Consider the following 27521-nt stretch of genomic DNA (forward strand, 5'->3'; position numbering starts at 1 on the left):
CAATGCTAGGGCCCCAAACCAGACTGATTAAATCAGAATGGGGGTGCGGGGTCGGGGAAGAGGCCTAGTCAATGGTATTTTTTTTTGTTCCCCACGAGATTCTGATGCCTACTGAGAATTGAGAATCACTCTTCTACATCTTTTTATAAAAAGTTTCAGAAAAAAAACAAAAACAAAAACAAACAGTTTCAGAAGAGAAGAAAAAAGAGAAAAGAAGAAGTAAAGTACTACTAAAACGGAAAAAAAAAAGCACACAAAGGAAACGTAGGAAACTGAAGATAAACTTGGCCTTGTTACAAATTCTGTGCTGGACAAGCTTTGACCAGGAAGTAAGTTAAATAAATATTCCTCCTCTAACTTAAGGATATACTTCCATAAAATAAAGGTAGCAGACTCAAGATAACAATCTTGACAACAAGATATATAAAAAGAAAAGCTCCTAAGAGAATTCAAATTTATTTTGAAATTACTAGTAACGTTCTCCCCAGTGAAGATGCAGATGCACACATTTTATGTCAAAATGAATGTTAGGGGCCTCCTTCTCCTATTACCTTAAACCTAGTTCCTATAACTGCATTTCTATATTTTAAAACCTATTTTCTTACCTTTCTAATGGTCGCAACACATATTGTGGAAAGATTTAATGGGTCTATAGCTTCCAATTTCATTCCTTCTTTGAACCATTCCCCACTCTGGTCTACTTCTTTTACCTGAAGAATTACATGAAAGTACATCTACTGTCACAAGTGTTATCAGTTAATAATTAAAATAATACCAAGTTGAAATAGTTTACCAGATGAAAATACCAAGTGTCTTCTCCTACCTACCTAATATTATAACTCAAACTTCCATTAGGGAATAGAGAGAATTCAGGCAAATAGAACTGAAGAATGATTATAATCAACAGTTGTGACATATACGGATTACAAGGTCTTAATCCTTTTAGGTGAACATATGTAATTATGATTTCCATAATATTAGGAAAAAACCCACAACCCTCTTTCAAACCTAATTTACAAATGAGGGTTCTTATAAAAACTTCTTACCTTAGCAAATAAATGTGGTGGTGTATCAAAATGTCCATCCTGTTTCTTTGTAATATCTACAAGGAAAAGTTACATACTAATCTGTCAGCATTTGTGAGAAGACCAAAAACCACGTTTCTTTGAAGGTTTCAAACTCACAAGGTATGTATACTCTAAAACATGGCAAAAATACATGCCTTCTACATTTATGGCGAATAATATTCTTTAAAAGTCTTTCTCTCTTTACAGTACATGTTCTGTTAAATACATTCAGCCAATCAGAATGCTGGAAATTCCCTAGTTAGGGAATTACAACTTTAGAAAGTAGTACGTTTTAATGTGTTTAGTATTAAGTCTAACCACATTTAATTTCACTATTTCAACTAAAATTGAATGGAAAGGGAAAGGTTATCTTTAGTTCTTTCAAACAGGCTGGATAAAAAAGTGTAAGAAAACAAATGTAGTTGTGACCAACAGTGCATTATTTTTTACTTGAGCACAAGTGGAAGGAATATAAAGGAATTGTTAGGACATTAATATCCTGGTGTGAAACTTTCCTAATTAAGGTAGAATAAGCAGCCCCGGCAACTAGTTTTGATCTATGCTATCCTGCAGAGAAAAATAACCAAGTAGTACAATTTAGCCTCAATGATATTTTCAACAGGAGTTCCTGTGACAGGTGCTTACCAGATCTTTTGAATCGATGGCCTATGCTTCGAGACCAACCGATATGATGGATTAACGGGCTGTGCATATGGCACCAGAAGTCATCCGTTCTATCTTCACTCTCTTCATACACTAGTCTTAATCTTCCTCCAATTACACTTTCCACCACTGCCACTCGTGTTCGACACAAATGCCTCTTGTCAACCACTTCTACTCTCATGCAAGGTTTGAAAGGATACTGCATGCTCTCTGAAACCTTGAAACAAAATCAGAACTGTCGGGAATTCATGACAAAGGTCTACAAATAATTTTAGTATTGTACTATAAAAATACCGAGTGCACTCGATAGTTAACATAGGTCATCTGACTCGCTAATTGAAACAATTCCTTAAAAAACTTCGAAGTTACTCCATTTTTTAGAGTTCTCATTTGCCACTTCAGCCCTTTCTAAGATCCTGCCTTTACCTTTTGTGAGAAATCGGGAGGAAGTGTTTTGGCACCAGTAAGTCGTTTCACTAGAAAAGCTTTCCAGTTTGTATACTTATGCTGAATAGCTAAAACAAAAGAAATAACCAGTTACACTTTAGCAAAGAATAGAATTGCTTCATAAGCTGTTTGTTAAAAAAAAAAAATAGTAACAAATTTCCCTGCAATTAAAGTTCTCAAGAAGAGTAACAAAAATAGGGAAAATAAGCATGTCTTGCTAGCAAATAAGTTACTTGAAACCAAAAAATATTATTTTAATTTCTATGTCACTTTAATGTTACTAAGTATAAAACTGCATTAAAGTGCAAATACTTACGCTACAGTAAGGGCAAAGAAGCTACTCACTTCTAGGAGGGACAAGAGGTTTTCCACTGGCTGCACACCAACCAACTGGATGGATATCAGAACCACATATATTGCACCAGAAGTCCAGACCAGAGTCATTTTCAAATCCTTCATATCTTAAAAGGGCATTGTAGCCTGAAACCAACAAAGCAATTGCCGCATAATAAGAAAACCAAATGAAATACAACAGGATATAGCTGCTGGTAGTGGCTGTCAAATGTCAGTGAGCATCTGAAACAGATTCATGTGCAGGGCTTGTGAACAGACAGATAGCTGGGCCCCACACCCCAGAGATCCAGATTTAGTAGATCTTGGGTGAGCCTGAGAATCTGCATTTATAACAAGTTCCCAGAGGCTGCTGTCACTAATGGTATAGATGAAACTTTGAGAACTATCTGAACAATGTAATTAGTTTAACTGTTTTCAGAGCATGGCCTACTCCTCTGAATATATTTCAACTTGACCCACAGTTTCTTAAATTCTAGAAAAGAAATTCTCAGTGAAAAGAGGGGTGGGAAAGTTCTATTAGAATGTGTAATTTTGGAAATAAAGAAGACTGTGGTAAGTTAGTATAACCTTGTTAAGTCACAGAAATCCAGTTAAAGTATATTTCAAAGAAACTGCTTTATCCAAGTGATCAGGTGACCAAATTATTTTTGGATAATTTGGATGTGGCTCCTTTAAGAGCCTAAACTTTTCTGTCTTGTTTATTTGGAAATAAGATTTGAAAATGCGAGGTAAAAAAGTTCAATAAACACAAATAAAAGTATGTGAAATCACTTAAAATCTATATGTACTAAACAAATCGGAAGAATTATTTCCTGAAAAGAACAAATAGTATATGATATATATTGTTTATAATTTAATAAACCTTGTATTGATAATAGATTAAGGTTTAATTTTTTTAAGGATTTTCTTATTTATTTATTTATTTATTTATTTATTTTTGGCTGTGTTGGGTCTTCGGTTCGTGCGAGGGCTTTCTCCAGTTGCGGCAAGCGGGGGCCACTCTTCATCGCGGTGCGGGGACCGCTCTTCATCGCGGTGCGCGGGCCTTTCTCTATTGCGGCCCCTCCCGTCACGGGGCACAGGCTCCAGACGCGCAGGCTCAGCAATTGTGGCTCACGGGCCCAGCTGCTCCGTGGCATGTGGGATCTTCCCAGACCAGGGCTCGAACCCGTGTCCCCTGCATTAGCAGGCAGATTCTCAACCACTGCGCCACCAGGGAAGCCCGATTAAGGTTTAATTTAAGGCCTTGAGTGGAATAAAAAAGGCCCAATAAACTTGTACTTCAGGCTGGGAGCTAAGTTCAGTCAGCATTTTCATGTGTTAATATTTATGATGAAAACTTATAGCAGTAAACTTTTAGTTTTAAAATTCAATAATTCACAGAACAACTCATGACTTTGCTAACTATTGCTGATTCTGGGTTCATGATCAATATCAGGCTCATTTCTAAAATGTCATTAAAGGGGCTTAAAATGAGACATAAGTTGCAATTAGATAAAACAGAAATGTAAAACCAGATGGAAGATAGAAATAATTCTTGGATATTAAATACATTGATCTTTAGAGCCATTTAAATGCAACGGATTTAAACATCAAGCAAAAAAATATATACTGCTGTTTTCAATTAAGGTGTAGAGAATAATACAAGCATTTAGAGAATGCTTATATAGCTGGGGAACTGTTTCAAGGAAAAGGTGGGAACTGAACTGGGTTAAATATGGTAAGTGAGAGAGTGAGAGTGAGTAAAGGCATGGAGGTGACACAGAACATGCTGTATGAGAGAGGAGGAAAACTAATCTCACCAGAACAGATCATTTATGTTGGGGAACAAGAAAAAATCTGGCCAGTGGTGTATGGTGAAACTCATCAATAGCTGTAAATGCTGACCATCCTGATCCTTTAAGGACAAAGAAGCCATTAAAGACAGAAAAATGGAATTGAGATCATTTTTAGGTAAATTAAGTCTATCAGCAGTACATAGGGAGCAATACGCAGGGTGTCTGGGGGAGAATGGCTGGAGATAAGCCTAGAAAGAGTAGGAGGAGTAAGATACCTCATCCAGTAATCTCAGGACAACTTTTATCATCTGAGTGGTTGCTCCCCCTCTGAAGTACTACAGTGTCCTACTACACCACTCACTAAGCACCTTGTGTTAAAATGTATTCAATATTTAGCAGACGTGAGCTCGCTGAAAAAACCAAATCTTATACATCTGCATGTCACCTGCCCATGGTGTCTAACACAGCAGACACCTAATGCATTTACTTCATGAGCAACAATGTAATAAGGGCTGGGGTACTTGGAAGAGGTGGGAATGAAGAAAATGGCAGTACGCAAAATAGATGAAATTTTCATCACTATTTTACTTCTCATATTATGGACCATATCACTTTTTTTTAGTACTTCAACTTTTTTGTTACTTTCCAAAGCATCTCCCTCTATCAGGGGTTGGTAAACTATATATGGCCCACAGATCTGGCCTACTGCCTGATGTTTTTTAGTTTACCATCTAAGAATGGTTTTTACATTTTTAAATAGCTGAAAAAAAAATCAGAGATAAAATAATATTTTATGACACGTAACAATAAATAAAGTTTTACTGGAACACAGTCATGCCTATTCATTTATGTACTGCTTCGCTGCCTCTATGCTATGATGGTAGAGTTAAATGGTTATGACAGAGACTGCATTGCTCACAAAGCTGAAAATATTTACTGTCTGGTCTTTTACAGAAAAAAATTTGCTAACCTCTGCCCTACATCATACTTATTTGGCAATACTTGAAAATTTACAAATATGCTTTCTTATAAGTTAAAAATATAACTGACATTTTTAAAGTAAATTATTACACATGCTTTTCACCTGCTAATTTTACAATCCCAGCAATCCAGAAGACTTTGGTAGGTAGGCTGCAGTCTGTATTGGGAACTTCTACTCTCACATTTTCTGAGATATCACCCCAGCAGGTCCCCATAGGTGCCTGTCATATAAAAATTATTAAATTATCATCTTATTAAATAAAGCCTAAAACACATCATTCAAAATTAAGCACTACTATCAATCATGGAAACATTAAACTAAAAATACCGTTTAATTCATTCATTTTTCTCTAAAAATATAATGGTTATTCCCTGTGTCACAGAATTCTACTTGGAAAAAGCCGATGTCAGGGACAAGCTCAAGATGAAGAGAATTCACATATATTAGAATAGATCCATGTCGAGTTCAAAATTCAATACTGCCCTAAAACAAGACTTGAGCAGCAATTTTTGTAAAATCCAAATTACAAACTTGATAGTAGGTTTCAAAGGAAAAAGCTGATTTAAGAAATTCATTATTTTTAATATGAACTGAATGAATGTACTTTACCTTAACCTCTAATTTTAAAAGATCTGGTCAAAGAGCAGAAAGAAGGATACTTCCAATCAGCAATGTGGTTTCAGTAACATAAACAAAACTTAGTTATCTATATTTTCAACTTCAGTTAAATTCATAGAATAGAAATATAGTCTGCTACAACTAACCTGTGGCAAAAGCACCAGATAAAGTTATTAAAAAGGTGGAGTTGAAGAGTTTTTGGAGAATTGTACCATGGTAAATTGTTAAATAATTTATTATTTCAAAATTTCTCACGTAGGAATTAACATAAACAAAGAGAAAACTTCCAGTGTTAGATCTGGTAATAAATAGCCTCCACACAAATGGTTAAGATGGGGACTCAGAAAACCTATTAAATGAATACCATGAAGGGATTTTCCAAAATTTAATATGTTTCCAAATTACAATTTCCATTATATTTTAATCCTTAAATTTGAGGCAGTTTACAATTATTTGGAATTTAGCAATGGTTAACTAAACCAAATAAATGAATATAGGAATTTAAATGCTGATAATACCAAACAGTTTCTGCGGTCCTTGATAATCAGTTCCTCGTTAAATACAATTTAGAACCTTGATCACAGAAAAAAGGATTAGGTAAGGTTATAAAAGACCTGATAATATGAACAAATCAGGAAAAGACAAAATAGCTTCAAAGCTAAAAGATGACTAAACAAAGATATCCAAGAGTCACACAAACTAGTCCATCTGAACACTGGGCAAATGTCTTCCATGCAAGGCTGCTCATACTTGGGTGGATGCTAACCTAACAGGATTAGCTTGAAAACAGTACTCAACCCTTATGCTCTCAATAGTTTAAGGAATTTCTGAAGGAGAGGAAGAAAATGTCAAACAACACTGAACTAGGGTAAGTCTAGAAACAAAACACAGAATCAACTTATGGCTATTTTTTAAAGTAGCAAGCAATGAATATACTTCTATCACTTGGAGACAGTGGCCTATCTCAACTATTTGTAATTCTGGAAGGATACACATAACTATCTTTCTGAGCTGTGCAAAAAAATAATACATCGATTATGACTACCTCTTTTTGCTTTTTTTAAATTGAAAGAATGGACTCTTCAGGTTCTGCTATCTCCCCCTATATCATTCTAGACTGTAGGGCCATCCCTATTGCCAGCAGATATGATTAGAAAAGGAGAGGCTGGAAAGAAGATAGGTAACAGATTAAGCTACCATATATTAACACAAAGACCATGTGTTAATTTCTGTGAGGATGAACCAATTAGAGCAGACAGATACAGTGAAATGTATGCATTAAATTAAGGTCGGATATCCATTCCTCTTTGTTTGGCTGCCAAATCTTGTGGAATGGGCTTTATTTTTCACTGAGAAGGAAGACGCGTGTTTATGCTGACAAGTTGTGTGTTAGGTGGGCACGCTGCTAAATGAATTTGGCATACAGGACTGATTCCCTTTTGAGCTAGATGTGACAATGTCATACTGACTTTTTTTTTTAAGTCTTAACAATTGTTTGGAGAAAATAACTTCTGGTCACATTTTACTAAAGAGAATGTGTCAATATGCTCACTTAGAAAATAAAGTTAATGCTCACTTTAGTGGGGGATGTTATGTTTTGCTCCCTACAGTCTGGATTGGTATAGGAGAAAGTAGCAGAAAGTGACATTTGTTCTTGCCTGTAAGGTTGTGGTTCTGCTAGGCCCTCTTAAACCAATCCATATGGTTCACTCTAAGAAAAAAAATGAAGAAACAAAAACAAAAACAAAAAAGAGCACCATAGTCATCGCATAGCATGTGCTCAATGTGTTGAAATAATAAAGTCATTTCATAGATATATCTGCCCTTTTGTTTAAAATGAATATTCTTAAGTGTGGAAGACTAAATGACCCAGGGCTTGAGAGCCATCTTCATCCAAGTCATCTGTCTTCTCTTGCTGGCAGGAGGGATACCTCTGAAAGTCTGGATTGGCATAGCATGAACTAGCAGAACCATAATTTACAGGTAACAACAAATTTACCTTCCAGACTCAGGACGAGAGGTCCACCTCAGGCTCCTCCCAAACCAGGAAGATCTGCTTCACCACTTCCTGCTCCAGGGCCACTCGTGAGGGCTATCTGGGAGCGACTCTCCTTCCCTGCAAGGTACGCTGTCATCAGGTCCTGCAGGACATGGCCAAATCCAAATGTTGAGGGCTCCCCAACACAAATGTATGATAACCTCCACCTGACTGTCTATCTGTAAGAAAGTAATTGGGTGGGATTCTTACTTTTCTGTGCTTTAAGAATATTCCCAGATAGTCCAACAGCTCAGATGGCTAGTATTTAGACTCTCGGAGGGCTGACACACTGTACATGTGATGCTTTATGGGAGAAATACAGATTTCCCTCCATAGAGCTGACAACCTACAACTTTTGATAATCACAATCTTCAGCAGTGACAAAGAATTTAAGTAGGCAGAAGTTAGCCTTCAAGTTGCATGTAGGTAACTATTGATCCTAATAATGATATGGCAAATATACAAAAAGCCACCATTAAAATACTTTGACTAATAGGCATTATGATGACTAAAATGAACCTAGTAGAGAAAGACAGACTATTATTTGGCCAAAAAGGGGAGAAAACATTATAGGAAATTAACTAGAAAGAAATTAGAACTCCTAAGTATTATTTGCTACAACTGATAGGAAGTAGAAACAGAAAAAAAAATTGTTCCCTCTTTCCCCAGAAAGTCCACTCACCTTTTGATTTGATAACAGAATCTACTGGGTTGGCCAAAAAGTTCATTCAGTTTTTCTATAAGATGGCTCTAGTAGCCCTTAGTTGTCTTTAACTTCATTTGAAACAATTTTGTTAGACTGTATTGTGACAGCTGTTGTATCAGTGTGCACTTAAAAAAAAAACTTATCAAAACTGGTGAATTTTTGTGTAGCCATTTTAATACTGAAGATGGAAGAAAAAAAGCAAAATTTTCAGCGTATCATGCTTTATTATTTCAAGAAAGGTAAAAACGCAACTAAAACGCAAAAAAAGATTTGTGCAGTGTATGGAGAAGGTGCTGTGACTGATGGAACATGTCAGTGGTTTGCAAAGTTTTGTGCTGGAGATTTCTTGCTGGATGATGCTCCACGGTCAGGTAGACCAGTTGAAGTTGACAGCGATCAAACTGAGACATAAATTGAGAACAATCAACGCTATACCACGCGGGAGATAGTCAACATACTCAAAATATCCAAATCAAGCGTTGAAAATCATTTGCACCAGCTTGGTTATGTTAATCGCTTTGGTGTTTGGGTTCCACGTAAATTAAGTGGAAAAAACCTTCTTAACCGTATTTCCGCATGGGATTCTCTACTGAAATGTAATGAAAACGTTACATTTTTAAAACAAATTGTGATGGGTGATGAAAAGTGGATACTGTACAATAATGTGGAATGGAAGAGACCGTGGGGCAAGCGAAATGAACCGCCACCAACCACACCAAAGGCTGGTCTTCATCCAGAGAAGGTGATGCCGTGTACATGGTGGGATTGGAAGGGAGTCCTCTATTATGAGCTCCTTCCGGAAAGCCAAAAGGTTAATTCCAACAAGTACTGCTCCCAATTAGACCAACTGGAAGCAGCACTTCGCATCGGCAAAGCGTCTGGAATTAGTCAACAGAAAATGCATAATCTTCCATCAGGATAATGCAAGACCACGTGTTTCTTGGATGACCAGGCAAAAACTGTTACAGCTTGGCCGGGAAGTTCTGATTCATCCGCTGTATTCACCAGACATTGCACTTTTGGATTTCTACTTACTTTGGTCTTTACAAAATTCTCTTAATGGAAAAAATTTCAATTCCCTGGAAGACTAAAAGGTACCTGGAACAGTTCTTTGCTCAAAAAGATAAAGCTTTGGGAAGATGGAATTATGAAGTTGCCTGAAAAAATGGCAGAAGGTAGTGGAACAAAACAGTGAATACGTTGTTCAATAAAGTTCTTGGTGAAAATGAAAAATGTGTCTTCTTTTTTTTACTTAAAAACCGAAGGAACTTTTTGGCCATCCCAATACTTTTTGGAGTGGTGCTAGCAGGGGGATAGGGAGTACAAGGAAAGTTCAAAAGTAAAATGGGATGCTTGGGGTGAAAGTAAGATTAAGAATGAGAGAATGCTAGTGTATGTAAAAAGAGACAGGAAGCAGTGGTTACTAATTTGAAAGGCATAAAACAGCCCATAACTTAAAAAAAAGTATCAAATGAAAATAATCTAGATTATTTAGGTCTTCCTTAAAACAGGTGATTTTTATTATATCAAAGTCCACTGCTTTCCTGCAGAGAATCTATTTTGTGGCAACACTCATAATAGCTAAACTGGATGGAGTACTAACAAGTACCAGAAACTAATTTAAGTTTTATTTCCATTAGAAAGAAGTTTTGCAATCTAGGATGACATACTGAAGATTCCAACTTTAGTTAAAATGGATGTGAAATCACATTTATTTTCAATTTTCAATGGAGTTACGTAGCATGGTTAAGGTTAGGGAAAAAAACAAAGAATAATTTTATTTGAAAGAGATTATTTTAGTAATAAATAGAGACCTGAGAAATAAATCATGAGTTTTACTATAAGCTACTGTTACCGCACATACGCAAACAAAAAGGCTTTTGTTTTTGTCCTTAAAATCCAAAAATATACTTGTAATACGTGTTGCAAAGAAATATGGATAACCTTATCCCCTTCAAAACAGCTGGCATACAGGTCTGGTACCAAAGAGAGGATTAGAAAACATCATGTAAGCAATACAAGGTGTTATCTGTGGAGGAAGGATGAAACAGTAAACTCAGCTTCAAAGTTATGGCACGCATGTGTGCAAAGGACCTTTTTAAAAAATACCTAACTACAACTATTTTCAAGGGAGAAAAAAGTAGAATGATTACATTTCTGGTTTTGGCAATGACAGTATCAACAAGACACCAGAGTATACAGCCAGGTACCAAACAAAAGAAATCTGAAGTCTGTAAACACATAACTAAAGGAATATGATTTTAGCTTTTTATGATTCATGTACATTTGATATTAGCACATTTTGGCCTGTGCTGTAATGCTTAGGAAAGGCATATTCTACTTGATTTTTTTTTTGGCCACGCCATGTGGCTTGTGGGATCTCAGTTCTCTGACCAGGGATTGAACCCGGGCCATGGTAGTGAAAGCCCGGAATTCTAATCACTAGGCCACCATGGAACTCTCTGTACTTGATTTGATAAGGCAAATAATGGGGAACAGGAGTGCTTCTATTTAAAAGACTATAATATTAAAAAAATTAAGAATGCTTTAAAGCTAAATGTTCTGCATACACAGAACAACTCTTTTGGGTTCAAACATAAATTGTCAATAGGAGAAAACAGTCTGTGAATTTCATTAACGTAGAGAACCTAACTGGCATGTGATACTGCAGCAGTATTTTGGAGATTGTTCCACAGTTAGTAAAGATAAGGCTAAAAGCTGCTTTTAGAAGCTGTGAAATAAAAAAATGTAGGTATTAGTCTCTGGCCCTGCTCCTGGCACAGAGGTCTTAACAGCCTTTGTAATTTTCTAAGTGATAAGAGTACTAGAGGTATCTTTTGTTTTAATATTTGATCTTTGACCCTAATTCCAAGACACAGACCTCCTAAATCCTTTGGAATTTCTTGGGTGATAAGAGTGTCTTTTGTTCTAATGAGGCAACTCTTTGTGGGCCCCTAGATAGCTCCAGGATGGGAGCTGGTCACCACATAGATCAAACTATGATTAGAGGGCTTCCTTGGTGGCGCAGTGGTTAAGAATCCGCCTGCCAATGCAAGGGACACGGGTTCAAGCCCTGGTCTGGGAAGATCCCACATGCCTCGGAGCAACTAAGCCCGTGCGCCACAACTACTGAGCCTGCGCTCTAGAGCCCTCGAGCCACAACTACTGAAGCCCGCGCGCCTAGAGCCCGTGCTCCATAACAAGAGAAGCCACTGCAGTGAGAAGCCCGCGCACCGCAACCAAGAGTAGTCCCCACTCGCCACAACTAGAGAAAGCCTGCGCACAGCAACAAAGACACAATGCAGCCAAAAATAAAAATAAATAAAATAAATAAATTTATTTAAAAAAAAAACAAAACTATGATTAGAAGCTTGGAACTTTCAGCCCCATCGCCCATCCTCCAGGAAAGGGAGAGGGGTCAGAGACTGAGTTAATGACCCATTATGCCTATGTGATGAAGCCTCCATAAAAATCCCAATACACAGGATTTGGAGAGCTTCTGGGTTGGTGGATAAGTAAAGGTGCTAGGAGAGTGGTGCACCTCGGAGGGCATGGAAACTCTGTGCCCCTTCTCATATACCTTGCCCTACACATCTCTTCATCTGACTGTTCATCTCTTTTATTATATCCTTAATAATGAAACAGTAAACCTAAGTGTTTCCCTGAATTCTGTGAGCCATTCTAACAAATTATCGAACCCAAGGAAGGGGCATGGGAACTCTGATTTACAGCTATCTGTCAGAAGTAGAGGTGACAGGGCTTCCCTGGTGGCGCAGTGGTTGAGAATCTGCCTGCTAATGCAGGGGACACGGGTTCGAGCCCTGGTCTGGGAAGATCCCACATGCCACGGAGCAGCTGGGCCCGTGAGCCACAGTTGCTGAGCCTGCGCGTCTGGAGCCTGTGCCCCGCAATGGGAGGGGCCGCGATAGAGAAAGGCCCGCGCACCGCGATGAAGAGCGGTCCCCGCACCGCGGTGAAGAGTGGCCCCCGCTTGCCGCAACTGGAGAAAGCCCTCGCACGAACCGAAGACCCAATACAGACAAAAATAATAAATAAATAAATAAATAAATAAATAAGAAAATCCTTTAAAAAAAAAAAAAAAAGAAGTAGAGGTGACAATGTGGGATTCGCAACTGGTGTCTGAAGTGTGGGCAGTCTTGTGGGACTGAGTCCGTAAGTGTGGGATCTGATGCTAACTCCAGACAGACAGTGTCAGAATTGAACTAAACTGTAGGACACCCAAGCTGGTGTCAGAGAAATGCTTGATGTGCGGAAACCCACACATCTGGTATCAGCAGCACTGTGTGGTAGAGTTGTGTAGGTAAAGGGGGAGCACAGGAGGGTTTTCCTATAGGGGCTTAATTCAAAACTATGTTAAAAACCGAACAAATAAGAAAAACTGCATGAGAAAACGCAGGTTAAAGCCCAAAGTTGAAAATTTCAATCCAGCTACTGAAAAATGTAGCAAGAGTTTCTTCATTTATAATAAGAGATGGAGTAGATGAGCTAGATGATTTTTAAGATAACTTACAGCTTTGTGACCATATGATTTAGGATTAATTAAAAATGATATTACCTAACACCTGAAACCAACACAAGATTGTAAATAAACTATACTCCAATAAAAATTTTTTTTTAAATGGTATTAACCTAATTCAGTGGTTTCCAACCTCAGAGACTGCCAAAGAAGGGAAAGCCAAGGGTCAGGGGCCAAGGCTCTAGCCATACCACCCTACTCTTGCCAGACAAATCAGTATAACTTCCCCTTATGTTAGCTATGTTTATTAGGGAAAGGGGGAAATCGTAATGCGTTAAAAAAAAAAGTCTGAAAACTACCACCTAGATGAAATGAAAGTTGCATCAGATATATAGCAATCATAATGTACAGGTTTCTAAGTAGATATATTTAATGACAACTGGGCTCCATTTACACTGATAATTATAAAAAATATCAAACACTGTTGTAATTGAGTGATTCAGTATAAACCATTATGCACAATTACAGCAATATTCAAAGAGAATACTGTCCTATGATATACTTTGCAGAAACTTCCCAGAAATTTAAAGACAGACCATGGAAAAGAGGAATTCTACTGAAATTCTACGGTTTAAGAACTAATCACTATCATTTTTAAGTGCTGGAAAATATATTTACCTGGGGTCCCTACTGCAGAAGAGGTTGAGTTACCTTAAAGAAGCAAGGCAGTCAAAGCTGTGACACCACCCCCACCCCCAAATCCTGGTTCAACCAGAACAGCGCTCTGTTTACATGTACACATTGAATTTTTTTTTTGGCGGTGCCGGTGCCGGTGCCAGGCAAGCTAAGTTCCCCAACCAGGGATGGAACCTGGGTCCCAGCAGTGAAAGCGCCAAGTCCTAACCACTGGACTGCTAGGGAATTCCCACAGATTGAATGTGTTAAAAAATTATGTTTGAAAAAAGAATCCCCTAGGAGCAGGGAAAGGCTCCCAACCTGCACTCAAGTTGGAGACAATGCAGGTGTAGAGTGTGGAGGAAGAGGCCCCACAGATGAACCAGTGTTAAAGCAGGCATCAAGTGTTAGAAGATTAGAAGACTCATGATTCAAGGCAGGACCTTGTGCTTGCAGCTGCTCCTGGCAATAGGTTTCCTAAAGCTAAAGCCAGTAATTCTCCTTGGAGACCCCAAAAACTATCTAAGGGGGAAAACCATGAAGAGTCAACTCTAAAGGACAAAAATCAAGTACAGCACAAAGTCTGACCTCCTAAACCAAATGACTTCAAATAAAAATGCTGGTTAAGGCAACAAAGCAAACTCATTTTGTACTAAAATATACTAAGACATTACCAGTATAAAATGTTTCCTATTTGGTAAGGAGAAGGCAGTAAAGGAAGATGAGTGGAGCAGGAAGGCACTGGGTGACAGATACCTTGCTTCTGAATGAGAAACAGGAGGTCCCACAGTATCATTATTAATCATACAGCTAAGGCTAGCTGCTCTATTCTATATGATAGAACACTTTAATCTTAAAAAAGCAAAGTCGAAAAAAATCAATTTCATTATAATAGAGATTTTCTTGCAAAGAACTTTAACATAGTATTACTATTCAAAGATACGGACATGAAATAAAATATTATACTTTTGGGACTTTGAAATGTTATTTTTAAAAATATCCTGACTACTTATATAAAATAGGTGAACATGGCTTAAGATATTAAAACCTAAAAAAACAAAATATTAAAATAAAGATAGGAAAAGAGATAAAGGATACTCAGAAGGAGACAACAGACAAATGTTCCAGGAATCTGGGATAAAAGAGTTATTATAACTGAGAACTTAATCTAGTTCTTATCTTCCTAGTACCAAAAAGAACTATCTCAAGAGAGGAGAGTTAAAGACTTGCTTTGTAGTTCTCATGAAAGCTGCTGTTGCCATGTATTTAATATATCTCATAAATGTGACACTATTATCAACACTACAATAAAATATATCAGCTACTGTATACTAAGGTAAAGTATCTAAGATTCCACTTAGGCTGATTCAGATGGTCACTATGCCACCGACCAAGGGCTTAAAACCTGTACTTTTAAGAAAGAAAACTTAGCAAATGAATGAATTTGGCTTTAATTCATATTTCTACCACTGAATTAATATGTTTGGCCTTGATCAACATCCTTTATTGAACATGAATGAATTAAAATTCATTTGGATTTCCACAGCAAGAACTCAAGCTCAGTTTTGTTCACATGCTATTATTTAACAGTAAAGCTCTAAGTTAACAATATGTTAAGTGTACACAAAATTTCATTCATTAACTTTCTAAATTCTCTTTCCTTCTTATACATGATCAGTAGCAGATAGAATCTTTAAATATAAATTAAACTTACAGTGAGGTTAAAAAAAGTATTGAAGAGAATTAATCACAGATAACTGAATCAAAAGGAATGAAATCAAAACGAAAGAATTTATCATTATATACATTTTAAACATAACTCTCAATTACTTCAGATGTTCTGTGACACTACTTGTTAAAAAGAACATCTCGCAAAAGATCATTTCAGCCCACGATACTGTATTACTAATAGTTCCTTCTTTGTTTTTGTGATTTTACATTTGCGACAAAACAAAACTAGAAGATCTTTCCTTTTCTCAATTATTAGGTCAAATCACAAAAATTTAGGTAACATATACAATAGATGGTTTCTATGAGGTTGAACCATATGACTGCCACTATACAACTATTTTTGATACACAAAACCAGCAATTTTATATGGTTCAACTTAATATGAAAATTGGACGAGACTAGTGCCTTTCCCCATTTAAAACAATTTCAACTCGCGATGTCTTTATAGGAAACTTTTACTTATAAAACTTAGAGAAGTTATGTAACTATTCATAGTACTATAACTAATAAAAAAAGAAACATTTCCATTACAACGTATAAAATAAAGACCTTCTAAGGATAAGATGCTTAAATGCTATTGTGCCTTCAGATTTAAACAATGACTAAGCATTTCAATATAAACTGAGAAATTCCATACTCACATGTTTAAAGCAGGTAACTGGAGCTGCTATAAAGCTATTGCTATTGATGTAGTTACCCCAGCTGAAACCTTCCATGGAGACTGCTACTGAAATAAAATAAATTTAGATATATTACAGTTCTAAAATTTGTAAGAAGGCTATTATTTTAAAATGTGAAATGACACAAATTTAATTTATCACCTCTAAAGAAAGTTTTTTTCTATAAAGACAGAACTTCTCTAAATAAACATGAACTTTAGCATATATCATATTTGCAAACAAATAGCAGTTTAACTCTTCTATACACAACATATGCTCCTTGGGAAGTGAGGCAAGAGCTCTCCAGTTATAAGAAACAAAGAACAGCGGAGAGCAGATACCTTCAGGATAACAAATGCTGTTCTGGCTGCTCTTGTGCTTTATTCCCACGCAGCTGCTACCCGTGCACTTCAATGAGATTTCTATCCAGTATCCACCACCTAATAGCACCATAACTTGTGAACACTATTCTATTCTAGAATAATTTACTGAAACCAAAACCACTATCAGGAAGCCCAGTGTCACAATGTGCAAATACAGTAGAGAAATACCTTAGTTAACAGAATCCAAAATTAAAATGTTATTAATTAAAACTAGATGAATCAGTACCAAATATTTCACCTCCACTACATTCACCCATATTACCTGATTTAGTCTTTGCTTGATTTTGCAAGGTAGCTTGATACTGAGCATATGCAGCTAGTTTAGCAACTAAAGGTTGTTTCTGAAGAACTTTTGCTTTCTTTGTTGGAGGCTTACCCTAAAACAAGAAGAGTTAAGTAAATAGGATTCTTTCTCATCCCCCACCCCCAAATCTGAAAACTAACTTGACTGCATACTACTCATTCTGCTTAAGTAAACATCGAGGGTTTAGAAAATTATTAAAGCAGAGGAAACATACAAGGAATTTTAACATGAGAAATGTTTTCTGGAGTTCTGCTACAATGTAGATACCTAATATGGGTAGCAGAGCCGGCACAGACTAAAATAGTAATATGCAAATTAATATGTTAATAAAAAATTATATCCCATAAGATGTTAAAATATAGGCTGTGGTGGATAATTCATTCCTTCTTGTACTAGATAAAACCAGTGGTTATTCACTCATGCAGGTTGCCAAGCATTGCTATTCATATAAGAAAAGATAATTTAATGTTTAAAGAGCAAGTGACTGAGGTTTATACCTTTAGCGCTAACGCAAAAGATCAATGACAAAATGATCATGGGCCAAATTCAGTGTGACAAACTGCCATCCATTTGGGTACAGACCATTGCTCAGGATCTTTAGGTACTGTCTATCTGAAATATAGAAATACATCTAAGTGATGTATTTCCTTAATCTGGGGAATTTAAATAATCCTTTCAGTGCTATGCAATGATCACAATAAGGTAAAGAAGAATATGAAAAATGTGATCATTCAAATAAAATATATTACAAAAATCAGTTATGTGATGCCTTTAAAAAGTTGTTTATATGCTACAATAGTAATAACTTAGTCAAATGGTCAAATCTCCAGTCATTTTGTAGGCACTGACGTGCATTTACAGAAAGATGATTTTCTTTTTGTATTATGAATTTTTCCAAAAAGTTAGTTGGATTAACCAAATACACTTGGTCAAGGTATCAAATGGGTTGCAATCAAAAATACAAACCAAAGATGATGGAAAAATAAAACCAAAGGGTAAATCATTCCCCCTCCCAGCACTGAAAGTTTCTACTTTGATGTTAACTCCAAAGAAAACCAGGGGGAAAAATGGCTTCAATTCATGTATATAAAAAGATGTTTATTACATTTATACTTATTTAGAAAAAAGACACAAACAATTCATAGTTTATTTTGGATAGTATGCCTTCTCTATTTATAACAGCTACTCAATTTTATAGAATGAACATATTTCTTAAAAATGTGGGGTATAAAATGATAACTGGCCAATTGGGCAAAGGTGGAGTGCAGCGAATCACAATCAAATGACAGATAAACAGTGAAAGCCATAGAAATAACAGATATAAAGAATAAGGTTTCTGTACCGTTACCTGAAGTCTGGCCAAAATGCTTGCCTTCTTGGAGTTTGACGAGTAGCTTCTTGAACATGAAACACTGCAGAAACGCTTTGTTTTAGAGTAAAAAGCATCTCGCACACCAACCATCCCACACATTTCACAGGTAGCTAATTAACAAGAACAATGGGGTTATGATCATATAATAAAACCAACTTTCATCTAACAGTTTAATAATTTCTTCAATTATCTAAAGGTTTTAATTTTAAAAATTTCTTTAAAGCAGATAGAAAATTTCTTCTATCTGTTACATAAATGATATGAAAACCTAATAAAAGCTAGGGGAAAGACTGGAATGATACCACAGCTACAGGCTCCAGAAGGTCTGACAATAGCTTAAGGTCTGGAAAAGGCTTTAAAAAGGGTCAAAAGACACACAAACAAATATAAGTTAGATTCAACTAACATTTCCTTAGTGCTCACCTTGTGCCAGACATTATAAGCTCTGATGTTTGAAAGGATTATAAACAAAAGATAAAAAAAAGTGCAACACAACTGAAGATTAATACAAAGTGCACCACAGGTCTTTAAAATACTGTAAAGACTGAAACATAAAAATGGCCAACTCAGAAAAATGCTAAAGGCAATATGAGGATTCTCTCAAGTTATATTCAGGAGACGAGAGAAACAGCATAGGTTCAAAGCTTGAAGTACGTGCACTATTATTAACTGATAATAGAGGGCAACAAAACTCTAACCACTATTGGGTCTCTTTTGTAAATTAGCATAATGGACAATAATTTGAAAGGCAGAATTAGAAGAACAGGGTAATAAGAAGTGAAGCTCAAAAAAGATACATAGGTTGTGGGATTGCTGAATTACACAATAGTTCTATTTTTAAATTTTTGAGGAATCACCATACCGTTTTCAATAATGGCTTTACCAATTTACATTACCACCAAGAGTTTATAAGACTTCCCTCTCTCCACATCCTCCTCAACATTTGTTATCTCTTGTCTTTTTGATACTAGCCATCCTAACAGGTATGAGGTGATATCTCATTGTGGTTTTGATCTTCATTTCCCTGATGATTAGTGATGTTGAGCACATTTTCATGTATCTATTGGCCATTTGCATGTCTTCTTTGGAAAAATGTCTATTCAGGTCCTTCGTCCATTTTTAAATTGGATTATTTGCTTTTTTGGCTATTGAGTTGTATGAGTCCTTTATATATTTTGGATATTAACCCCTTATCAAATATATGGTTTACAAATATTTTCTCCCACTCTGTAGGTTACCTTTTCAATTTACTGTTTCCTTTGCTGAGCAGAACCTCTTTAGTTTAATGTAACCTCACTGCTTATTTTAGCTTTTGTTGCCTGTGCTTTTGGTGTCTTATCCAAGAAATCACTGCTAGGACCAACGTCAAGGAGCTTCTTTCTATGTTTTCTTCTAGGAGTTTTACAGTTTCAGGTCTTACATTTAAGTCTTTAATCCATTTTCAAGTTAATTTTTGTGAGTGGTATAAGATAGGGGTCCAGTTTTTCTTTTGCATGTGGATATCAAATTTCTCAACACCATTTACTGAAAAGACTGTCCTTTCCCCATTGTGTGTTCTTGTTGCCCTTATCAAAAATTAGTTGACTGCAACTCAGTATCTCAAAGAGATATCTGCCCCCCCCCATGTTCATTGTAGCATTATTCACAATAGCCAAGTTATGGAAACACACTAAATGTCTTTTGATGGATGAGTGGATAAAAAAAAAAATGTGGTATATATATAGATAGATAGATAGATAGATAGATACACAGATAGATATGGTATCCATATACGTGGAGTATTATTCATTAAATTGGAATATTATTCATTATAATTGAGTATTATTCAGCCATAAAAAGAAGGAAATATTGTCATTTCTGACAACATGGACGAAACTGGAGGGTATTATGCTAAGTGAAATAAGCCAGAAAGAGAAAGACAAATAGTGTACGGTATCACTTATATGTGGAATCTTAAAAAAAAAAGCCCATTTCATAGAATGGTGGTTGCCAGGGGTACAAATTTTCAGTTATAAAAAGAGTAAGTTGTGAGGATCTAATGTGCAGCATGGTGACTATAGTTAATAACACTACTGTACTGTATACTTGGAAGTTGCTGAGAGTGGATCTTGTGCTCACACCACACGCACACACACACACACACACACACACTCAGTTAACTTTGTGAGGTGACAGATGTGTTAATTATCTTGATCTTGGTAATCATTCCACCGTATCCATGTATACCAAATCACCACATTTATAGACATTTATACATTTAAACATATACAATTATATCTGTCAATTATTCCTCAGTAAAGTTGGGGGAAAAAAGATAACATAGCAAACAACTGCTTGAGTGGGTTCAAATCTCCATCTAACCAGTTATAACTGGAGGAACTTACAGTTTAACCAGTAAGTTCTCATAACAAATTATGAGAAATCATGGAAAAAATGTAAGAAGCCGAGGATAAGAGATAAACAAAGGGTGTCTAAGGGAAAAAAAGCCTGAATGATTTTCTGCTGTAAAAATTCTAGAACAGATTATTTAAAAGGTTTGTGGATCATCTAGGTAAAAAAAAAAAAAGCGATCCCAAGGGGACAGTATATCTTTGCCAAGAACTGAACATGTCAAACTAGAATTCCCATGACCAGGATGTAAGCTCCACCAGGGAGTTTATTCTATATTGTTCCTATTTGTATCTGTAAAACAGAGTCTGGCACATATAAAGCTCCCTTTTGTGATAAGATTACCAGACTGGTATATCATAACTAAACCACGACAAGATGTATATTAACAGGAGTTAACACATTTGATAAAATCTCTCATGTAGCTTTGTCAGTAAGGATTGAGAAATTCAAGCTGAAGTAGAAAACACCTAGGTAGGTTTTAACTGGTTGGATGACCACACCTAGTGAGTCATGATAAGTGAAGTTAAGTTCTTTGATATGATCTGCAGGACTCTGTACCAGGCCCTTAGATGCTCAACGTTTTAATCAAAAGACTAGAATATAGGGCTTCCCTGGTGGTGCAGTGGTTAAGAATCCACCTGTCAATGCAGGGGACACGGGTTCAAGCCCTGGTCCGGGAAGATCCCACTTGCCGCGGAGCAACTAAACCCGTGCGCCACAACTACTGAGCCTGTGCTCTAGAGCCCGCGAACCACAACTACTGAGCCCGAGTGCCACAACTACTGAAGCCCCCGTGCCTAGAGCCCGTGCTCCACAACAAGAGAAGCCACCCAATGAGAAGCCCACGCACCACAACGAAGAGTAGCCCCTGCTCGCCGCAACTAGAGAAAAGCCCACGCGCAGCAGCAAAGACCCAACACAGGCAAAAGAAAAAAGAAAAAAAGCACCAATGTCATTAAAGGCCAAAGGAAACTAATTAAAAAAAAAAAAAAAAGACTAGAATATGACTTACAGGGCATTATTATCAAATCTGCAAATGACGATCAGATGACACTGCATTCAACATTAGATGAAAGAATTAGGAATAAAATATTTCTAAGACCAAAATTTAGTAAGAAAAAGGTTACATGGAGAGTTTTAAAGTCTTAACACCTTGGGTTTAAAAAATCAACAGCAAAAGTGCAAGATTGATTTAAATTGGTCTAGTTCATGTGGTTTCAGTTATTTGCAAATTCAGTATTAGTTTTAAAAAAGTTAAAGCAATTTTGGTGGCCTGAATGGAAACACAGCGTCCTAAAAAAAGGAGATAAAAGCTGAACTACCTTCTGTCCTAATCACACAGGGTGACCAACTATTTGCCTGAGGTCCTTTTCCAGGATGTGGGACATTCAATCCTAAAACCAGGACAGTCTCCGGCAAATCAGGACAAGTTGTCACCCTACTACCACATAATCTGAAGTATTCCCAGAAGAAAGCGAGCAGGATACTGATGAATTAAATTACTGCTGCTATGAGAAATGACTGAAACAATTAGGTTTACTTAGTGTGTCCCAGAGACACACTAGAAATAAGTGTTGTAGTGTGATGGGAAGAGATGTCTTTGTAACAGGGATTAGAATCATTCTGTGTACCTTTAAAAATCAAAATTAAGACCAAAAGACAAAAGTTAGAGCAAGGATAATTTTGGTTCAACATAAAGGATATTCTGGTAATTAGAGATACCCTATCGCCAAAGTGTTAAAACAGAAAACTTATAAGGAATTGTTAAAGAGAAGGGAGACTTAACCTTGAAAGTCTCTTTCAACTCTGTAAGTCTATTATCTTACACACTTCCAATTACATAGGGATTTATTATTTAATTATGGAATTTAAGTCCCATTAAGTTTCTCAGCTGCCTTTTGTTTTCATTTTTTTCTACTTGTTTTCTACCAGCAGGTGGTAGGTATGCAAAATAAAGAGATCTAACACAAACCCAGTGATCTTATCTAGAACTATAAGTTTCAGACTGTGTTTCTTCAAACTGTTCTTTAAAAATTCTAAGGGAAATGATAGGAGAAATGGAATCAAAACATACCCTCAAATATAAAGGTGTTTAACAGGTGAAGGCTGTTCACCTGAGCTGAAGTATATACTTCATACTCACCCATGCCAGATTTACCATCTGGGTATGTGTACACTTGGCCATTGTTTTTGATAATTGGCAGATTAGAAGGTAAAGGAGCAACTTCCTCTTCACTCTCCTCAGAGCTGGAGCTGCTACTCGTGTCCTCACTGCAGCTATCATAACCGTCAAACATCCCGAAAGAGTCTCTTCTTTTCCTTTCGGATCGTGAAGAATGTTCAGTCTTAAAAGTAGAAGAAATCAGTAACACATGACACAGCACTCATGTACACTACCTAAAAGACCTTAGTTCAAATTGTGATAAATGAGATTTGAAAAATGAAAATCTAGCCCTGAGAATTGATAATTTTATTTTATAATGAAAAGCTAAATGTTTGTGTCAAGTGGAGCCCTCCACTTCCATGAGGCATAAATCTATTAGCTACCATGTTAGCTAAAAGGAGTAACAATAATGATGGAAAAAACACTAAATGGGAATTGGAAGATCATCACGTAATTCAAGTTTTGCCATAAACTAGATATATCACTTCTCTATAAAATGTGATTAGATCAGATGATTTCTTTTTTGAAAACAACTGTGGTGAAATACACATAACAAATACCTATTTCAAAAATTATAGAAGACAGCATTTCTACATGTAACACTATTTCATTTTTTTAACATACATAATTAGAAAAAACCCCAATCATCTCCAGCTAAACACTATTTCCTTTTCAAAAGAAAAAGCACAAAGATACTATATATCAGGTTCAGCAAATGCTACTCATATGTTCCTCCAAAAATGTTCCCTCACTCAAGCCACCAAAAAACCCCCAAACTAATACCTACCACCACTCCAACTTTTCCTGAAATCAATTCCAAAACTTCAAGTTCAGTGAGAAGAAAGTTAAAAGAAAGCAGGAAAAAACAAAGAGAAAAAAAGAAATGGAATATTTGAAATGAAAAAAAATCAAACCATCACTAAACATACAGTGAGTTACAAGTAGAGTGAAAACTATCAACCAAAAAATCTTTAGAGTTTGGTACCTATCTTATTCTTTTGCTTCAGTTATAATTTTTTTGGTATCATCTTCCACCTTATGCACAATTTCTTCTCTGGCTAGTTTAACATCTTAACATGACCAATAACAAAGCTGAAATCTGTTGTCCAAAGTTTGACAAGATAAAACCATCCAAATGCATATCTTAGTTTTATTGAATAAACTGTCATTTTCAGATATGCTTGTATTAAAAGTTTGCTTTGAGATGGGGAACTGATTTTCACCTGTATCCGGTGTAACTATGAAAGCAATAAAACTAGTTTCTTAATCCACACATGGAAATATTATATACTCAAATGAATACTGTCTTCTAAGAAGTCCCCTTGGGAGGCTCTACAAATGTTCTACTAATATTGCCACAACTTCTAACTTTTTTTTTTACTATTCTTCTTTCAGAACTCTCTTTTAGACCCAATTTAAAAAAGAAAAGCCAACTGAGGTCACTTTAGAATATTCATCCCTCCCCTACTATTGGTTTCCCCAGCCTGATTATTTAGCAGATTTGGTTCTGAATAGCTTTTAGTTATTTCTATAAATTACATGTCTCTTCAAAGAATCAAAATCTGCTACCACCAGGAGATTTCAAAAGAATAAAGACTCTGAAGGCAATTCAAAAGGAAAAGTCTAACAATATTTTGAACTGGTAAGGTGGCAGGGAATAGGATAATCCTTGTTTAGATAAAGTATGGTACTAGCAACACAGAATTCTGACAGACCCAGGTTTGAGACTCAGCTTTGTCATTTATTAGCCGTGAACTTGGGCAAGTGATGAGTTTCTTTCTCTTATTCATTCAACATTCAACAACAATTTATTGAGCATTTGTGTGTCTCACAGTAAGACAGGTTAAGAGCGATCAATGGTTCTCATAAGGTTATAGTCTACTGGTGGGAGAAATCCAAGCAAGATCATGTGATAATAGAGTAACAAGGCAAGTGTAGTCAACTGAGATTCAGTGGTGAGGAAAGACCCTGAGGACAAAAAAGGCAGCCACTTGAATATCTGGTGCTGGAAGGAAAGGGCAAGACAAAGGCTTTTGGGCTGGAACATACTTGGTGCATTGAAAGCCAATGTGGCTGGTGTCCAGTGTGAGAGGTGTGGGAGATGAGGCTGGAGGAGGATGCAGCGGCCAGATCACCAGGGCCCTTGAAGGCTAGGTTAAAGTTTGATATATTTTTTTCCTGAGGGCAACATAAAGACACTATGAAATACTTATCACAATGCCTGGAATATACATTTAGTAAACACTGGCTAGAATTCTAAATTCTAATAAATTCATACACCTTAACTCCATACAGAGATGATCTTTAACATCCAGAGTTTTCATATAAGTTTGTCGTCCACTTTATAGTCAGCTTGGTTAGCAGCTAACATATTTACTGACCCTGAAGTGTCAACACAGAATATCTTATTCTGACTCAACTTGTTAGAGAATATAAACTTAACATTTCAGGGATCCAATGATTACAAACATTTTGGTTTCAATAAGTATAGGCTGTTAACATTTTTAAAAAAGTATTATGGTCAAATACATTTGGGAAATTTTCCTTACTTCAAAGCCCTCTTCGGGCCCTTAAGATGCTTGTGAACATTACAATAATTTAAGAGGTATATATAGTATGCAGTGTTTTCCAAAGCATCTTTAAGGACTAATGTTCTAGAGAAATGCTCTCTATATCAGACCAAAACCCCTGAGGGGGCTGCAACTTCAATATAAGTTGTAAAATGGGTGGGAAAAAAACTGAGTACATGTAGGGAGTTCCCTGGTGGCCTAAGTGTTAGGATTCCAGGCTTTCACTGTGGTGGCCCGGGTTCAATCCCTGGTTGGGCAATTGAGATCCCACAAGCTGCACAGCTCAGGGACCTACAAAGGAGCCTTTTTGTCCATGCTCTGGGTGGAGAGGCTTCTCTGGGATTTTGCAACCAAAGACCTGAGGTTATAACTTATCCTACCCTAGATGGTCAGAAAATTCCCATGTCAAGAAATTAAAGTGGTTCTAGGATACCAGTGCCCCCTGACACCAAGCAAAAGCAATCCTAAATCATTTCAGAAATAATCACCTACAATTCGGGCCTTTCAGCATTTCCACAGATTTTTATCAAATATCAGTACACAATCAAATATCAAACACACAATAAGTGGTCCACCGCAAGTGTCAGCAGAAATAGATTAGATATCCCAAATAGTTAGGCACTGGAATTGCCAGAGACAGAATATAAAATAACCATACAAGAACTAAGAAGAAATAAAAAATGTTATTGAAAAATGAACAGAGAATACAAAGCAATCAGAAAGAACCAAATGTAATTTCTGTAAATGAAAAATACAACTGCTGTAATTTAAAAAAAAAAACACAAAAAAACCCTAAATGTATTAGACATGCCTAAAAAATAATTGGGGAAATGGAAGATAAACATTAAGAAAGAACCCAAAACAGCAAAGAAGAACAGAAACATGGAAACTAAGAGGTTAAAAGAGCACTGAATGTAAAGATCTAATAATAAATGTCAATAAGAATTCTCAAAGGAGATGGACTTCCCTGGTGGTACAGTGGTTAAGAATCCGCCTGCCAATGCAGGGGACACGGGTTCGAGCCCTGATCCGGGAAGATCCCACATGCTGCAGAGCAACTAAGCCTGTGCGCCACAACTACTGAGCCTGTGCTCTAGAGCCCGCGAGCCACAACTACTGAGCCTGCATGCCACAACTACTGAAGCCCTCATGCCTAGAGCCCGTGCTCCGCAACAAGAGAAGCCACCGCAATGAGAAGCCCACACACGGCAACAAAGAGTAGCCCTTGCTCGCTGCAACTGGAGAAAGCCCGCATGCAGCAACAAAGCCCCAACACAGCCAAAAATAAATAATAAATAAATAAATTTATATATATAAAAAAAAATTCTCAAAGGAGAGACTATGGAGAATGGAAAAAGGTAAAGCTGAATGAGATACTGGCTGAAAATTTTGAAGAAATAACAAAAACATGAATTCACAGATAGAACTACAATGTATGTTAAGCACTACAATATATGTTAAGCACAACAGAAAGATATCCACATCTAAACAGATCACAGTAAAAGTGCAGGAGACCAGAGAGAAGATTTCAAAAGTCACCAATCACAACAGTGAATCTCACTAGTCAACAAGCCCAATTTAGGCACATTTAGTCCCATCAGCTGCTTAGTAACTAACCATTAAATATGAATAAACAGGCAAGGATTACCAGTCATTTGTGAAAGGCCTCTTAAAAATGTGAAAGACCAGGAACTTCCCTGGTGGTCCAGTGGTTAATACTCCTCGCTCCCAAGGCAGGGTGCCTGGGTTCGAGCCCTGGTCAATCCCTGGTCAGGGAACTAAGATCCCACATACTGCAACTAAGCACTTGTGCTGCAACTATTGAGCCTGCACACCTCAATGAAGAGCCCATGTGCCGCAATGAAGACCCAGCGCAGCCAACTTAATTAGTTAATTAATTATTTTGAAAATTAAAAAAATTAATTAATTAAAAAAATGTGAAAGACCAAAACAAATCTTCAGAAAAAAAGAATCTACAGGAAATAGAAGTAATGCAGGGAGCAAAAGAAAACTTCAAAAAAAAAATAATTCTTCAGAGAAATATAATAATAGGATGCTATCAGTGAACAAGACAGATCTTGGAATTTAAAAAACAGAAGAGGCAAAACAATAAATTAATACATGGATAGTAAAATCAAGGAA

The 27521-nt window shown here is 36.6% G+C and overlaps 1 protein-coding gene across 20 annotated transcripts in view; it reads right to left on the reverse strand.

Moving 5' to 3' along the window:
• The window catches only part of MBTD1 (mbt domain containing 1), a 70812-nt gene that overhangs the window by 18630 nt on the left and 24661 nt on the right, over nt 1-27521 (reverse strand). For 8 of the 20 annotated variants that reach the window (XR_450494.2, XM_057535508.1, XM_057535503.1 and 5 more), the window contains 10 exons: nt 22789-22990; nt 18225-18364; nt 16841-16955; nt 16178-16263; nt 5394-5511; nt 2523-2657; nt 2157-2245; nt 1713-1947; nt 1047-1102; nt 606-710 (listed from right to left, as the gene is read on the reverse strand). Coding sequence is in view for 19 of the 20 variants with exons in the window: in XM_007176497.2 (XP_007176559.1) it covers nt 606-710; nt 1047-1102; nt 1713-1947; nt 2157-2245; nt 2523-2657; nt 5394-5511; nt 16178-16263; nt 16841-16955; nt 18225-18364; nt 22789-22990 (1281 nt within the window). In the remaining variant the exon portion in view is untranslated. Of the gene's footprint in view, nt 1-605; nt 711-1046; nt 1103-1712; nt 1948-2156; nt 2246-2522; nt 2658-5393; nt 5512-7908; nt 8035-16177; nt 16264-16840; nt 16956-17379; nt 17495-18224; nt 18365-22788; nt 22991-23596; nt 23632-24858; nt 26620-27521 lie in introns of those variants that run through there. The other 12 variants (XM_007176500.2, XM_057535500.1, XM_057535507.1 and 9 more) reach the window with 11 other exon arrangements.

This window comes from Balaenoptera acutorostrata, chromosome 20, assembly GCF_949987535.1.
Source record: "Balaenoptera acutorostrata chromosome 20, mBalAcu1.1, whole genome shotgun sequence".
Lineage (NCBI taxonomy): Eukaryota > Metazoa > Chordata > Mammalia > Artiodactyla > Balaenopteridae > Balaenoptera > Balaenoptera acutorostrata.